The 17,430-nt window shown below is 52.9% G+C and overlaps 1 protein-coding gene across 2 annotated transcripts in view; it reads left to right on the forward strand.

Moving 5' to 3' along the window:
• OTOA (otoancorin) overlaps positions 1-17,430 on the forward strand; it is a 56,389-nt gene that overhangs the window by 31,440 nt on the left and 7,519 nt on the right. For both annotated transcript variants that reach the window (XM_054714414.1, XM_054714415.1), the window contains exons 18-23: positions 1,851-1,986; positions 3,010-3,200; positions 5,257-5,350; positions 5,879-6,008; positions 8,343-8,530; positions 10,688-10,843. In XM_054714414.1, coding sequence (XP_054570389.1) covers positions 1,851-1,986; positions 3,010-3,200; positions 5,257-5,350; positions 5,879-6,008; positions 8,343-8,530; positions 10,688-10,843 — 895 coding nt within the window. The remainder of the gene's footprint in view (positions 1-1,850; positions 1,987-3,009; positions 3,201-5,256; positions 5,351-5,878; positions 6,009-8,342; positions 8,531-10,687; positions 10,844-17,430) is intronic.

Below are 17,430 nucleotides of genomic sequence, written 5' to 3' on the forward strand. Positions count from 1 at the left end.
TGCAGAGTCGGTGTCAGAGAGAAGGCCGGAGAGGTAGGGACGGTCAGACCGGGGAGGGCTATGTGGGCCCTGAGGGTTCACTGTGTCCTGGGAACGCCCTCAGATTTATGTTTCAGAAAGGCCATCGCCGCTGCCCCGTGGCAGAAAGCAGGGCCTCAGCGGGAGCGTGTGTGTGTGTGTATGTATGTGTGTGTATGTATGTATGTGTGTATGTGTGTATGTATATATATGTGTGTATATGTGTGTGTGTGTATGTATGTGTGTGTGTATGTATGTGTGTGTGTATGTATGTGTGTGTGTGTGTGTGCGTGTGTGTGTGTGGCGTAGAAGCTGGTCTCTGTAACCTGGGCCTGGCTGCCTGTCTCCTTCCGCTGGCCCGCCTCAGCTCGACCTGCACCGCCTGCGGAGGCTTTGCCCACCAGCACTCTCCATTCCAGAGCCATTCACTGTCCCCTCACGTGTGTCAGTCGCTGAAATTTCCTGTCTTACCCGCTGGTGGCAGGGCCTCCCCCTTACAATGACGCATCCTGCGAGCAGGGGCCTGCCCTCGTGTCCTGTTGATGGTGTCGCTGGCCGCCAGCACAGTGCCTGACACACAGCAGATGCTCTGCAGATATCTGCCGAGTGAGTGAGTGAATGAATGAAGAAATAAATGGAACCGGGAATGGAGAGGCAAGAGAGATTTGAATAATATTAAGGCGAGTGCAGTGACATTGGGATAAAGGGAAAAAGGAGTCTGGGATGGCATAGAGGAAGAATGTCAAGTTTAGTTTTGAAAGAGTCACGTGGCGATGAGTTAGGGCACCTGGGTCTAGAACAGTCTTTCTTAACCTTTATTTCGTTATCGCCTCCCCAAGGAGGACATTTTAATTTCTCCCAGTGAGAGAAACGGTGAGTAATAACTTTGTTGAGCAGGGCTGAGCTTGGTGGGTCACAGATCATTGTAACAACATTAGCTTCCCTCCCTCCCCTCCTGCCCTGAACATGCTCCGCCCGGGGGGTGATACTGCGCCTGCCGAGGACACACAGTCAGAGCTGAGGGGGCAGTTCTGCTGGAGACATGGAATTGGGAGTCATTTCTCTTGCTCTCTTCACTCTCTCCTCACGTTTCTTTCTCACTTTCTATTTTATTCTCTTTTCTCTTTGTCCCTTCCTTTTTCTACTTTACCTTTTCATTTTTTCCTCATCTCTCCTCAACTGGTCCATCAGTCAACATATGTTTATGGAGATACTACTCTGAGATCAATGCTGCTAGAGCATAGAAGAGGAGCAGGATGGGGAGTTTGGTTTCTGCCAGTCGGGGAGGGGCATGATAGGAAGTTTGGTTCCCATCCCTATAAGAGAAGCATGGTGGGAAGTTTGATCCTCATCCCTAGAAGAGGAGCAGGATGGGGAGTTTGGTTCCCATCCCTATAAGAGAAGCATGGTGGGAAGTTTGATCCTCATTCCAAGAAGAGGAGCAGGATGGGGAGTTTGGTTCCCATCCCTAGAAGAGGAGCATGATGGGGAGTTGGTTCCCATCCCTAGAAGAGGAGCATGATGGGGAGTTGGTTCCCACCCCTAGAAGAGGAGCAGGATGGGGAGTTTGGTCCTCATCCCTAGAAGAGGAGCATGATGGGAAGTTTGGTTTCCATCCCTAGAAGAGGAGCAAGATGGGGAGTTGGTTTCCATCCAAAGGAGAGAAGCACGATGGGTGGGAGGCTTGCAACCTGCCCAAAGGAGCCACGTCACGGGGAGAACACACATTAAAGACCCCCCCTGTGATAAGCTCTTGGGCATGCAGACCCTGGCTCCCAGGGCAATCCAGAGCAGCCACCGTCTTCCTGCCCTTGGTCCCCACCTCTCTCCAGGGCTCGCTACCTGGCGTCCGTGCCAGCCTCCCGCTGTGTGCCCCTTCTGATCGGCCTGGGGAGGATTCGGTTGGAAGCCTTGGTGTTAGATCCCCACAAAAGGACTCTGGTCCTCAGGAAAGTGCAGCAGTGCCTGGTAAGGAGCCTTTCTGGGCGACACTTTCACTGATGTCCCCCCCCCCCCCGGGGCCCCTGGGGAGCCCTGGCGATCTGGCTGGGACCTCAGCCCGATGTGGGTCTGAAGCTGGCTCTGAAGCCGCTGCATGGGGCGGTCCCTGGTGCTGGAGACTGCTGGGCTGGGGCCCGAAGGAGGGCAGGCCGCTCTGGGGCCGGGAAGGGCCCAGCACAGTGTCTGGGCTCCAGACCCGCCTCTGCTGGGGGCCGTCTACGGGCTGTGGGAGAGTCACCTTCCCTCCCGAGCCCCAGTCCCTGTCTGCTCGTGGGCTGAGCGCTCCCTGCACAGAGTTGTCGAGGGCCCGGGCTAGGCGAGGGGCTGTTCAGTGCCGATGCCCAGCGGGACCCGGCCTTGCCGCCAGCTGGCAGCGCCTTCATCTCTACACGGCGTGTTGTTAGCGGTTACAGTGACTCTGAGATGGACGTGGGCCAAGACCTGCAAACACCCAGCAGGGGCCGCACAGCGAGCACTCTAACCGCCCACCCAGCCGTCACGCCGAGAAAGAGCTCGCCCGGCCGTCACGCCGAGAAAGAGCTCGCCCGGCCATCACGCCGAGAAAGAGCTCGCCTGGCCATCACGCCGAGAAAGAGCTCGCCCGGCCATCACGCCGAGAAAGAGCTCGCCCGGCCGTCACGCCGAGAAAGACTCCCGGGCCACACGCACTGGCGCTGCTTTTCTAGTTCGTGTGCTGTTGTCACAGTGGTTCCAGCTCGGGGTCTCCTCAGCGCAGTGGCAACGATGCCAGCCCTCATTCACCCCCTCACCACGTGCCAGGCCTCTGTCCACACTGGCTCCCGTGGGTCTCCCCAGAGCTGACTCGGGTCTTCCTGGGGCGAGGCCAGGCCCGGGCTATCTGTACTGGCCATGGCAGGGCGGGTGGGAGGATCCCAGGGTTTTCTGAGGTTTGGGGATGGGAAGTGATTTCCAAGGGTCACCGTGTTGGGCCCCTCTGGGTCCTGCCATGGCGCCACCTGTCGGTTTCAGAACAGCTCCATTGCCGACGAGTACACCGTGGACATCCTGGGGAACCTGCTCTGCCACGTGCCGGCGGCCGTCATCCAGCACGGAGTGTCCCCCAGGGCCTGGGCCACGGCGCTGCACGGCCTCAGGGCCTGCCCAGACCTGAGCCCCGAGCAGGGGGCTGCGGTGAGGCTGCGGCTGCTGGAGCAGCACGGGTGAGCGGGTCGGGCGCAGCTCAGGCGGGCTGGCTGGCAGAGGGGCACAGCCCTGCCCTCCTCCCGCGGACAGAGTCTCTTGCCCAGGATGAGGCTGACACTTGCATTTATTCTGCAAATTGGCTTCTTCCTTTGGCCTCAGACTCCCTGGAAAGTGAGCACCATGGCAGCTGCTTTCAGGCCTCACGTGGCTGTCCCCACACAGCTTGGCAGGCGGAAAGGGAAAGCGTTGTTGTTATGACATAATGATAGTGACAACGGCGATAATATAAATAACCGAGGTATTGTCACTCTCAGTGGGCGAGAGTTCCCTGGGAAAACGAACTGTTTTTTCCCGTGTAGAATTTTCTGAAGTTTGCTCAGATAGTTGAGTAGGGCCTAGCCATCAGTCAATGGTTAGACAACAAATGTTTTTGAAGAAATGGCTGTATCCCAGGCACTGTACTCTTATAAAGAGTTAAGAATATGGAGTTGGGAGCAAAACTCCTTGGGTTGAAATTTTGTTTCTATCATCTACTGCCTGTGTGACCTGGGAAAAGTTACCAAATTTCTTTGCACTTTGTTTTCGCATCTGTAGAATGGGGACAGTGATAGTCCCATAGGACTGGTGTGACGATGAACTGAGCTAATGCATACGAAGTGTTACAGCAGTGCCCAGCCCACGTACTGAGTAGGTGGCAACTGTGCTCCTCTTAGAACCACAGATGCAGCAGTTCGTGAGATGGGTGTGGTTCCTGTCCTCACGGAGCTAAGGTCAGGGGGATTACATTTATATATCAGAGTATTAGAGGCCGGGTGCACGAATTTGTGCACATTGAAAGGAAAATAATTAGAAGAAATATTTTAGAGGCCAGGGAGGGACCGCGGGAGGTTGGCTCCAGGGCGTGTCCGGCCCATCTCACCCAGTCCTGATTGCTAGACCCCAGCAGCAAGCTCACCTACCGGTCAGAGTGTCTGCCCCCTGGTGGTCAGTGCACATCATAGCGTCTGATTGAACAGTTGAATGAATGGTCGGATACTTAGCAGTTTAGGCATATATATACACACACACATATTGTTAATCCTCACCGAGGATTTTTTCCCATTGATTTTTGGACAGAATGGGAGATGGAGAGATTGAGAGAGAGAAACATCAATGTGAGAAACACATTGATTGGTTGCCTCCACACTCATTCTGACCAGGGCCGAGGATTGAGCTTGCAACCCAAGTACGTGCCCTTGACTGGAATCAAACCCAGGACTCTTCAGTCCATGGGCCGATGCTCTATCCATTGAGCCAAACAGGCTAGGGCTGGGATAATATTTTCAATCAAAGAGATAAGGGGGAGTTTTTTGGCCAGGGTTGGCTTGCCTAGCCTAAGAGAGGGGTTATCGCTACTAACTGGGCAGCCCCCCTCGGAAATGCCACCGAATGTGGTGTGAGGCACTTCACGGTAGACATTTGTGGTCTGTGTAAGAACAACAGTAGATCCTGTGTTCGTGCTGTCAGTATCCTGTCAGCATTCAAGAGGACATTTTGTCTAGTTATAAGGGAAGACTCTTATGGCAATTTAAAGAAACACATAGATCATTACTGTTCTATTGAAGAGGGCGAGGAAGGAAATGACTGAAATTTAACAATTCAATTCAAGCTACAAATGGATTGCTGAGTTCAGAAATTGAATGTAATGGAAAACTGCAGGGATGGACTCCAGGCATGGTTGGATCCAGGAGCTCAAATGGTATCCTCAGGAATTTTTCTCCTACACTCAGCTCTGTGTTCTTGGGTGTGGTCTTATCACCACTGGTGATAGGAATGGCCTCTAATATCCTTTTTACTACTCTGCTTACCAGAAGAAAAAGAGAGAGAGAGCTTCTTTAGTAGTTCCATCAAAATTCCTAGGGATGATTCTGATTGGTCAGCCTGTATCACATGCACATCGGCTTGGCCAGGCAAGTGGGACCATGTGATTGGCAGTCTCTCCACACATGAAGAGAGTCTGTCTCTGAAAGAAAGGATGCTGGGGACAAGGACAACAGCACGGCTTCCGATTTATCGCTTATTCTCTCTTCTTAGACCCCCTCAGAACTGGACAGCCGAGACGACGAAGGACTTGGGACCCTTTCTAGTACTCTTCTCAGGAGATGAATTAAGCTCTGTCGCCACAAAGGTACCTGTGTGTCCTCTTGTAAGAAGGCGGGGGAGTCTGGAGGGGACAGTGTGGTCCGGTACACTCCACGGGGTGTGTGCCGGCTCGTTTTCTGGAACTTCCTCCCTGCCCCGAAGGGCTGATGTTGGCAGCCCCACCCCAGGAGGCCAAGGTGCAGGACGAGGGAGAGAGGCCACCGCTGCCTGAGCTCCCACCCTCCACGTGCCTATCGCTCTGCTCTTTCCACACGCGTGCTTGTTCCAGGTCTTACATGCACCAGTGCATGTGCATACACACATGCCAGCCTGTGTAAAGGGCGTATACCTACATTATTGAACATTTGTTGACTTATTATGGAGGTTGAGTATTGTTTCACATGACCCTTTGTAGAAACCAGGTTAGTTGGGCTAGGGATTAAATTTATGTGAGAAGCTGCTATGAAGGAAGGAAAACCTGAGCCAGTAAGTCCTGGTATAGCTTAACGCTGCTTTCAGTTTGTGTTTACTGTGCTTTATTTCTTCCTCCTCATTCCTCTTCTCTGCCCCACAGTTTCCTGATATCCTTCAACAAACAGCTTCCAAGATGGTCGGGATCTTGCCCCCCAAAGAATTCCTCTGGGCTGTCTTTGAATCTGTTCGGAACAGCAGCGAGAGGGGCCCTGGCACCGACCCCAGCCCTGGTGAGTGAACGGGGCACGTGAGCCCGTGCCATGGCACGAGTGTCCCGGCGGAGTCGCTGGCATCAAGAGGCCTCCTCGCTGGGGGACTGGCGAAATGATTGCAAAGCAACAGGGTGGGGAGAATCCACACACCAACGGTCCCCCTTGTATGGAGACTGGAAGGCCAGCTGCGTGCCTGGCCCGGCCGGTAGTTTACTGGTGGACGCAGCAGTTCACAACGGTTGGCTTCATGGGCCCCGGTGGCTGAGTGACTGTTTGCGGGGCCGGGGCCAGGCTGGGTGGGTTTGAGCCCTGGGTCTGCCGCGTGCTGACTGTGTGATCTGGGTCAGCTTTTTAACTTCTCTGTGCCCCAGTGTTCATCCTCTGTAAAACGGCAGCAAAAGTTCCTACCTGAGTAGGTTATGCAAGCGTGTCAAACTCGCGCCGGCGGGCCGCATGCCTCGTTTATTATGCAGCCTGCGGGCCACGAGTTCGACATGCTGTGTGAGGCCTAATGGGTTTAAACCTCTAACGTGTTCCCACGGAGCCTGGCATGTAGGACATGCTCAGGGAGTGTGAGGTGTTTTTATTTAAAAAAAAAAAGCATTTTCATTGATTTCACGTTCAAATGTTTTGGGGGTAGCCAGACAACAAATGACGCAGTAGCATGCTGAGTGATGCTAAGTGCCACGGAGGAAAATAAAGAAGGGAGGGGTCAGGGAGGATGGGTGGGCCTAATTGAAAAGGGACGTTTCAGTGAGAACCTGACACTCGAGTAAAGACCTGAGGGGGTGGGGGGGGCGTGGACATTTGGCTTAGAGTCTTCCAGGCAGAAGGACGGGTGGGGGTGGGTGACACCGGCTGCCCTCGGGGCCTTGGCAAGAGGCCTGAGCACTGGGAAGGGGCTCCCGGGCGTCCAGCGAGAGCGTTCCGACCTGATCTGTGTTCCCCGGTGGCCACCCCTCCTCGGCTGTCTCACGCTCCCGGCCCTGTGGGCTGGGCACTGTGATCTCCCCCATTTTCCCCACCAAGGAACCGGAGGGCCAGAGAGACGAAGAGACGTGGCCACAGTCTCAGCGTTAGTAAGTGGCAGCGCTTGGGTGGCCCCCAAAGACGGGGAGTTCACACTGGCCTCAGAGCCCCGCAGGCAGAGGGCAGGTGGCAGCTCTCCTCGTCTGCGCACACGCGGAGGACGCGCCCAGTGCGGGGTCTGGGCTGTCAGCACGCTCCTGGGCGGTCACCGCTGTGCTGGCAGCAGCTGACGGCCCAGCGGGGCTGCTGCTCGGCTTCATTTCAGCTAACCTGTGTGCGTGCCGGTTCGTTCCACAGATACACGCTGCACCGGCCCTGAGCCCCGAACGCAGCGGCGGGTCGGCTCCGGGTCCGCACTGCCCCCGGGCCTGCTTTCCCTGGCGGGGGGGGAGGGGGGGGGGCATCTAGGAGGGATGGGTCTTCTGTCCCCTCCGAGTGGGTATGATACGATGTGTGAGGGCCGCGCACCGCGCCCGTGACCTGGTCCAGTCTCACTCTTGATTGGAATCCAGCGAATTTGCGTTGAAGACGCCGGGAGGCGGGCGTGGCACAGGCTTGGGAAGCACGGGCGGGGCTGGTGCTGGCGGCTTGTCAGCGTCAGCGTCCAGGGTTGCTTCTAAGACAGGGAGCCTGGGCGTTCTCCCGGTTGGCACCTCTGGGCCACAAAGGCGATCTCTCCTCCGTGCGGAGGCCGGGGCTGGTTCACCAGGTGAGCTCCAGCGGCTCAGAGTGAGCTGGGTGGTTTCTGCTGCGACAAAAGCAGCAGCCACTGCTCCTGCCTGGGAGGGAAGGCCCCGCCCCGCCATGACTTTACGGAGGCCAGTCACCCCCTGCCACTCTTAGGAGGGTCCTTTCTCATAATCCTGAAACCCTCAACTCTGGGTTTCAAACTCAAATGGATAAAAAGCGTGTGGGAGTGCTCACTGCCTCCCTGACACCACGTGCTTCCTGGGTGACACCATGTGGTCCTCACAGAATCCGACCAGGGGACCCCCTCATTGTCCAGGCGAGGACGCGCGCACGGAGGGTCAGAGGGCTTTGGATTTGAATTTGCAGCCAGGATCTTCTCCAGCAGCTCCTGCTGCCCTCAGGCAGTTTGCAGTCTAGCTGTGAGGTCGCAAAACTCCTACTGGGTGCAGGTGGCTGTGCGAAGCATTGCGTGTTCATGGTGTGGCTACCAGGTGGTAGCAAGAAGTGGCAGACGTGGGGCGGGAGCTGTCCCGGTCCCGCTGTCAGTGCTCCATCTCCGGCCTCCGGGGAGGAAGCCGACACGGAAACACGTCCTGAGCTGCTCTCCCCCTGCCTCCCCGCGCCCCCGTCCAGGTTGCCATGGAGTTGAAGCCCCCTCTTCCGACGACATCTTCAGGTTGGCCGAAGCCAACGCCTGCTGGGCCCCCCGGGACCTGCGCTGCCTGGGGGAGGCCACGTTCCTCAGGAGCGTGGAGCGCCTGGGCGCCGTTCGGGGCTTCCTCCAGCCTCAGCTGACCGCCCTGAAGGAGAAGGCGATTCAGGTAAAGTCCACCGGGGAGGGTGGTTAACAGGAGGAAAACCCGCACCACGGCAGCCCGGCTGCCACGGAGCGCCGAGCCCGCAGGGAGCGCCGAGCCCGCAGGGAGCGCTCACCGGTTTTCTTGTTGCACTTTCACTGCGTGAAGGATCCAGGCCTCCCCTCTGCACCTCCGTTTCCTCCCTAGGCTGCGCCAAGACCGTCCAATGGGCGCTCCATGAACCCCATGAGTGGGTGAACCCCATGAGTGCTTGATTTAGTGCTTGAATTATATTTTGAGTGCTTGATTTAGTGCTTGAACTAAATTTATATTAGTTTATATTAGTTCAATATATTGAACTCATTTATATTTTGAGTGCTTGATTTAGTGCTTGAACCCCATGAGTGGGTGAACCCCATCTGTGGGTGAACCCCATTCTGTGGGTATATCTCATTCTGTGGGTGAATCTCATTCTGTGGGTGAATCCCATTCTGTGGGTGAACTCCATCCTGTAGCTGAACCCCATCTACTGGTGAACCCATCCTGTGAGTGAACCCATCTGCAGATGAACCCCATCTGTGGGTGAACCCATCCTGTGGATGATCCCCACTGCAGTGAATCCTTCCTGCGGGTGAACCCCATCTGTGGGTGAACCCCATATATGGGTGAACCTATCCTGTGGGTGAACCCCATCTGTATAAACCCCATCTGTGGATGAACCCCATCGATGGGTGAACCCCATCTGTATAAACCCCATCTGTGGGTGAAACCCATCCATGGGTGAACCCATCCTGAGGGTGAACCCCATCTGTGTAAACCCCATCTGGGGGTGAACACCATCTGTGGGTGAACCCCATCCATGGGTTAACCCCATTCGTGGGTAAACCCATCCTGAGGGTGAACCCCATCTGGGGGTGGTTTGGGCCTAGACAGGATGGTTTCTAGGACGTGCTCTTTTTCTCCCTCCCTCGAGAACCCCAGCTGAAGAGAACCAGAAGTTTGCCATGTTTATTGTTTCAGCTGTAAGGAGAGTTGTAGAATATATAATTACTAGAGGCCTGGTGCACGACATTCATGCACTGGGGAGGGGGTCCCTCAGCCTGGCCTGCGCCCTCTCGCAGTCTGGGAGCCCTCAGGGGATGTCTGACTGACAGCTTAGGCCTGCTCCCCGTGGGGAATGGGCCTAAGCCATCAGTCGGACATCCTTAATGCTGTGGTGGAGGCGGGAGAGGCTCCCGGCACTGCTGCTGTGCTCACCAGCAGTGAGCCTGGCTTGTGCCTGAGCGGTGCTCCCCCTGGGGAAGCGCACTGACAACCACGGGGGCAGCTCCTGCATTGAGCGCCTGCCCCCGGTGGTCAGTGTGTGTCATAGCGACTGGTCGTTCCACTGTTCAGTCTATTTGCATATTAGCCTTTTATTATATAGGACTAGTAGCCCATCGCGTGATATCGTGCACAGTAGGCCACCCGCCGCTTCCGCAGGAGCCAGGAGGGACCTGTGCTGGTTCCGCAGGAGGAGCGCCCGCCATCTCCTCTCTGGGCCTGTGCTTGGCCACGGAGGCTGCGGGCTGGCCCCCTGTCCCTGTCCGTGTCTGCTCTGGCTCTGCAGGGCCGGCCCCAGCCGGGCGGGGCGATAAAGCAAGCATTCTGCCAGGCCACTCACGCTGCCCGCTCTCAGCAGCTGCCCCTCCCCCCGGGACTGGGGGACTCCAGCGGTGCTGAGAGGACTGGGCGCCGACATCTTTGTGACAGAGTGATGGTTAATTTGCATATTACCCTTTTATTAGATAGGATAGCCAATTTTCCCTTTAAGAAGCCTGTACCAATTTATATTCTCACCATCAACAAATGAGGGTATCCTTTACCCCGTATCTTTCCAGCACCAATAAATGCTCATTCTTTTTGCTCCTTATCAGTGTCATCAGCCAACACGGTGTTCTTTGATTGTTGTGGGTGAACCCATGACTTTAAAAAGTGATGGCTGAGAGGGAATTTCCCCCATGTGTTTATTTATTCTTTTAGGAATTTTCTGTTCATATCTTTTGCCTATTTTTAAAACAAATGCAATCATCTTTTTCTTAATGATTCACAAAAAGTTTATATATGAAAGAGGTTTACCCTGTGTCTGTTTTAAGTACTGTCAGTGAAGCTCCGTCTCAGCTGGCCTGCTTCCCTCTGAAGGTCTGGGACACGCCTTCTTCCTGGCGAGAACGCCACATCGTCGCGCTGGGCCGCATTGCTCTGGCTCTGAATGAGAGCGAGCTGCAGCAGCTGGACCTCAGCTCCATCGACACCGTGGCTTCCCTGGGCCAGCAGTCAGGATGGACCCCAGGACAGGTAGGTGGATGTTGCTGCCCAGGACGGTACCCACCAAACTCAGCCACCCCGTCCAGGGCTGGCTCTTTTAAACCCTCCATCATCACTGTCATTTTGAATCTGTTTTTATTGAGTAGTTTTCCTCCTAATTATGAGCCATCTTTTCTTATGTGCAAGTGTAATAATTTTGACTGGCTGGTGGGCACTGTGAATTTTATATTTTGAGTGCTTGATTTAGTTATACTCCTTTGAAGAGTATTGGGCTTTGTGCTGGCATACCTTGCAATTACCTGCAGATCAGTTTGATTTGGGGGCCTTCCTTTTGAAGTTGATTAGGGTGAGTGTGGAGTGACCGTCAATCTGCGGTTAGTTTATCCCCATGACTGGACGTGGTTCTGAGAAGAGAGCCTCACACTGCTCTGTGTATTTCAAGACCTCTCTCGTCAGGCGGGTGGGATGCGGACTCTCTCCAGCTCCATATGAGCCCTGAGAATCGTCCAGCCCCTGCTTTCTGATGCCTCGGCCTGACACTTACGTGGAGTATTGCTTCCTGCCTGCGTAGTCAGTGCTCAGCTGACTTGAGAAGGCCTCCCCGCAGACCTCTGGGGTGAGCTGTCTGGGCAGGGCTTTCCTCGCCAGCACTTCCTCGCCAATTACAGGTGCCCTGACCTCTCCAAACGTGAACCTCTGTGTCCTCAACTAAGCTGGACCTCTGGGCGTGTTGGGGTTCCCTTCCCTGCCCGTGGCCTGGCAGCGGCCGCTGGGCAGCGAACAAGGGGCCACCTTACTTGCTCTGCTTTCTCAGGATTATAGTCCTGTGCCGCTTGATGTCCAACATCTGAAGACAGTCCTTAACATAATTTGTTCAGCTCTCTTGTTGTTTTTTGTTGGAGGGCAAGTCCTGTGTCGGTTAATCCTTCATGTGCTAAAGAAGTTCTCTCCAGAATTTGTTTCAATTGGGAGGGAGTTAATCTACTGTCTTGCTAGCGAGGGGGTCTCAGCCGCTCTGTGTTATCTCATTTTCAGGGTCATCTTTAGCACTGGGCTCACAAATTATCTAATTAACAACCCACAAAAACTACCCTTCCTCATCAGTCTTTGAAAAAGTCCTAGCATTGCCCTGGCCAGTTTGGCTCAGTAGATAGAGTATCAGCCCGGGGACTGAAGGGTCCCGGGTTTGATTCCAGTCAAAGGGCACATGCCTGGGTTGTGGGCTTGATCCCCAGTGGGGGGTGTGCAGGAGGCAGTTGATCAATGATTCTCTCTCATCCTTGATGTTTCTATATGTTTCCCTCTTTCTTCTTCTCTGAAATCAATAAAAAAAACCCTCTATATATAAAAGGCTAAGTGTCCATCCTACAGGTAGCTGTGATACACAGTGACCACCAGAGGGCAGACACTCAACGCAGGAGCTGCCATGACACACACTGGCCATTTAAAAATAAATGGCACCATGGACCTGGCACCGGCAAACCAACATTCATCTTCCCCCAAGTGAGACACAGGCCCCGCCACCACCCCGGAGCGACACCTCTCCAAATCGCAGCCAACGCTGCCAAGACCCCATGGCGCAAAATGCGGCCCACAGCCCAGCCCAGCCCTAAACGGTCGCTGTGGGCACCAGGTAATGACATCACATAGCAATGCCCAGCTTCCTCTCCCTATCGACTAGCCTCCTTGCAGTTTCTTCAGCCCAGGAACACAACTTACTTTATAGCCAGGTGCAAACATTTTACAATTTAACCAAATGTCTGTGAAGCTTTTTCCCGTGCCTCATCTCATTTGATCCTCACAGAAGTCCTGGAGTAGGTAGATAGGAGACTCGGTAGAATCCTATTTTCTTTTCATTAGCCAGAAAAACGGAGATTTAGAAAGTTTAGAAACTTGACCTGACTGAAAAGAAGTAAGAAATGGAGGACCTTGAAAATGACTTCAGGCTTTCTCACTGCGCAGAATATAGTCAAACACTGCTACAGTTAAATATTTTACCCTTTCTTCTCCCTGCGTGATCTACAATAATAATCAGCTTCATGTTGATATTTACTGCTGTGTTGCTGACAATTACCTGAAAGAGAAGTTGGGGTGCTTCACTGGGCTGGAAAAAGTTTAGCTACATCAGAAAGCAGGTCTAATTAAGCAAGTTTATCTATATTATAAAAGGCTAAGTTGACTCACACATGAGTGATACATATATAAAGCTCTCACTGGCGCCAATCACATGTGTGTGTTTCGATCTGTCATTGTTGATAGTGAATTTGGTTGACACTTATATTATAGAGAAAGGGCGAATAGTGATATTAAAACATTTCTTCTAATTAATTTCCTCTCAATGTGCACAAATCTGTGCACCGGGACACTAGTCCTATATAATTTAAGGGTAATATGCAAATTGTCTCCTCGACTGGGAGTTTGATTGGAGTTTGACCAGGAGGTGGAGCAGGCCTGCCAACTGCCTGTGGCCCCTCCCCCTGGCCGGCCGGGCCCGATCGGGCCCTATCAGGACAGGCCAGCTGAACCCCACCTGTGCATGAATTCGTGCACTGGGCCTCTGATATATATAAAAAGAAAAAGTCCCAGCATTGACTCACTCACGTGACTGCCTCTCCTGATAGCCACTGTGGTCAGGGATAGAGTATGCTGGCTGGTCAGGGAGTGGCTCCATCTCACCATGTCCATATGAACTGAGAGTGGGGTGGGTGCATGGTAGGCTTCATACAGGTCCCCAAAGATGTCTGGGTCCTGATCCCTAGAACCCGTGTGGCAAAGGGCTTTGAGAGGTGATTAATTTAAGGACCTCGAGATGGGGAGTTATCCTGGATCGTCCAGTGAGCCCAGTGTGATCATATGTGTTCTCCTAAAAGGAGGCAGGAGGGCCGCAGACAGGCGTGTGATGATGGGCGCGGAGGACAGAGACCTGAGGTGTGGTGCTGCTGGCTGCAGGATGGGCTGAGTCAGGGGTGTAGACAACCCCTGGAAGCCAGAGGCAAGGGGAGGGCTTCTCTCGAGGCTCCAGGAAGAAACGCCCTCCGACCCACTTTAGGACTTAGGACCTCAGGGACTGTGACAGAATACATGTGTGTGTGTTAACCCGCTACATTTGTGGTAAGTAGTTAGAGCAGCAAGGGGGAATAAATACTGAGCGGTTTGTCAAAGGCATGGTGTCAACAAAGCGAGAATGGATGCAGGGCAGGCAACCAAGGCGTGTCCCCCGCTCTCAGGGCCACGTGCCATGCAAGGCCGAGTGGCACCACTCAAATTGGCCACGTGTGAATTGTGTCCTCTGGAGCTGGGTGACGTGGAGGTCCTGGCCACGAGGGCTACATGAGCTAATACCTGTGAAACACTTCGAACAACGCCTGGCACATAGCGTTCAATCAAAATCAGGTGTTTTCACTGTCGGCATCAGCATCTTCATCGTCGTCACCATTACCCTTTCTCTCTCTGGCAGTTGAATAGTCTCCGCATTTGCAAGATGAGAAGGTGAGACACAGCAGTCAGGTTCCTTCCCTCTGACATTCCGTAGTTCCGGGGTCCTGCGGCTCTCAAACTGGTTTTGACTGGTTTGAGAAGTGCCACGCCACATGTTGATATTAAAACCTTTCTAGTCACAGTCTGGGAGAAAGCAGAAAAACATACCCAACTTGGAAGCTAGAGTATCTCTTTCCTTTTGCAGCAATTTTAGTTTCCATGGGCCGCAGCGAGATTTGTCAATATGTTTGAAGAAAATGTGCAAACCTAGTATTTGCTTGTATCATTTGTGCTCAGTCCCTCACCATTAGCTGTCAATCAAACCCTTAAGTGCATGTCCTCGATTAACAGACCTGGCGGAACTACATTAACAGCAAGTTCAGCTTAAAACCAGCAGCAGGAGAAATGACCTCTTCTAGAAGCTGGCAAATGAGCAGAGCTCAGAGCTTACAGCGCTTCATTTTCCAGTGCTTATTATTGCCTAAAAGTATTAGTATTAATCGTCGTGGGATCATTACAGATACACTGGTCCCGCCATTCAGGTAACTATGTTTCAGCTTAGCACCGGGCAGGCTGAGCATGCATTTTCCAGCTCCCAGTGGCAAGGGCAATTTAATACCACATCTTCAAGTCATTTATTTAAATTGTATTTTTGCACTTTCATTTTAAAAAGTGAAATGATAGTTGGGGGAGCACATATTGCTATGAGCCAACTAGTGAAACCTGGTTGTGAAGGCTCATAAAAAGAGTTTATCTCTAAAAGGGTTTATCTCTACCTTTTCTCCGACCTGGAGTCTTCGAGCGGGCAGGCCCTAGGGTCCACCTGCGAGTCTTATCCCAGGACTATTATTTGCTAGCAGAGTTACCTGGGCTTAGTTACCCAGTCTCTCTGCTCCTCAGTTTCCTCATCTGTGAAATAGGGATACTATTCATGCTTACTTCGTGGGGCGGTTGTGATGATTAGGGAGGTGGGGTATGTGACGTGCTGGCACAGAGTAGCATTCAGTATTATCAGCTATTATTTTGGGGCCATATGATGCCGGGCAAACACACTGAAGTGTGGGTGTGGTGTCACTGAAGTTCCCATGGAACTGTGAGCTTGGTGATCATGGAGGGCAACTTCCTGCGGAAACATGGGAAATCTCCCTGAAGCCAACCCACCACGTGGGGGCAGCATCGGATGCCATTTCCCAGGAGCACACGTTGCCCACAACTTCTGTAGCTCACCGTTCAGCTGTCCTTCACGCTCATTCTCCATCGTGCACCAGGCATTGTGCTGGGTGCTGGGGATACAATAGTGAACTGGCTGGATAAGGTATGTATCTGTATTGGTTCTACTTGGTGTTACAGACAAAAAAAGTGAGCAGTTAAGGTGGAAAATTTAAAAAATTGTGATAAGCGAGAAGCATCAAATGGACAAAGTGCTCATAGAAATAGCACGGAGGGAGGCTACTCGAGATGGGGGTCCAGGCAGTCTTCTCTGAAGAGGCAGCATTTACACCAGGCGTCCTCACACTACGGCCCGCGGGCCACAGGCGGGTGTTTCTGCCGTTTTGTTTTTTTACTTCAAAATAAGATATGTGCAGTGTGCATAGGAATTTGTTCATAGTTTTTTTTAAACTATAGTCCGGCCCTCCAACGGTCTGAGGGACAGTGAACTGGCCCCTGTTTAAAAAGTTTGAGGACCCCTGGTTTAAACAGACCGGAGAAATGGGAAAGCAACAGCCACATGAAAACGGGAATTCCATTGCTACAAGTCACTTTTTTTTAACATCCCAGTCATCGCCCAAACTTCCCGCGCCGTCTGGTTCTCCTGGTGTGAGGGATGCACTGATGCTGCAGGAACACGGGAGTTCACGGTGTCCCGTGCTCCTCACGCCCATTCAGGAGGCGCTTGTCCCTGGCTGTCTCCTGCCCACGTTGCCGTGTGACCTCTTGTCCTCTTGTATCTGTGCACCTGCCCCACGAGCACGGCGGGCCCCAGACTTTCTTGTGCAGCTCTTCTCCAGTAGATCGGCGCGGATCCTTCTTCAGGGCCAGCGTAGGCAGATCAAATACATATCCGGGCTCATTTCGTTACAAGTGGCAGGAAACCCAACTCAAAGTGGCTTGAGCAAGAAAAGGAATTTATTGATTCCCATAACTGAAAAGTTCAAGTGTAGAGTCCAGGTATGGCTGGATCCAGGGACTTGCACACTATTATTAGGATTCTGTCTCCCACCATTTAAAAAAATATTTTTATTGATCTCAGAGAGGAAGGGGGAGGGAGAGAAAGACAGAAACATCATGATGAGAGAAGAACCATTCATTGGCTGTCTTCTGCACGCCCCACACTGGGGACTGAGCCCACAACCCGGGCATGTGCCGTGACCTGAAATCGAACCATGACCTCCTGGCTCATAGGTCGATGCTCAACCACTGAGCCATGCTGGCCGGACTCCCGCCATTTTTGACCCAGATTCCCTTTTGGTTGGCTTCATTAGAGGCAGGCTCTTTCCGTGTGATGAGTTCTAGTAGATTCAGGTGTTTCTCCTTCCCACGTCCAGTTCAGAGTAAAGAATGCTTTCCTCTCCTAATTATGCCAGCTAAAGTCCTGGTAGGTTTTGACTGGATCAATGTCCAATCTAGAACCATTTACTGCAATCCAGCTAAGGGATGCCTTAACTGGTCAGGAGCAGGCCCTGGAATCACCCTGGAACTCAGAATGCCTTCCGGAAGGGTCATAAACAGTGGATGGCCATCATGTAGAATTTCAGGGACCCTACACATCAGCCCCCTTACATGAAAGTTCATTGAAGAGATCCTGTGTTTTTCAACACCACAGAATTTGATGTGCTGCTCTCTGGAACTGAAGGACGAGGGCAACTTATGTAGGACCTTAGAGAAAGAAAAATTAATTCTGGCTCAGATAGTCAGGGAAGACTTCAAGGAGAAGGTGACATTGGACTTGAACCCCCCCCAAATAAAAGGATGGTTGAATTTTAATAGTGGGAATGAGGAATGGCATTTCAGATGGAAGGACTGATTTGAGCACAGGCACAAGGCCGACGAGTGTAAGGTTTTGTCAGAAAGCGGTGGGAACAGATACTGGAAAAGTGTGGATCCTGGTGCAGGAGAACTGCAATGTCCAAGCTTCCTGA

Source organism: Eptesicus fuscus, chromosome 4 (genome assembly GCF_027574615.1).
Source record: "Eptesicus fuscus isolate TK198812 chromosome 4, DD_ASM_mEF_20220401, whole genome shotgun sequence".
Classification (NCBI taxonomy): domain Eukaryota; kingdom Metazoa; phylum Chordata; class Mammalia; order Chiroptera; family Vespertilionidae; genus Eptesicus; species Eptesicus fuscus.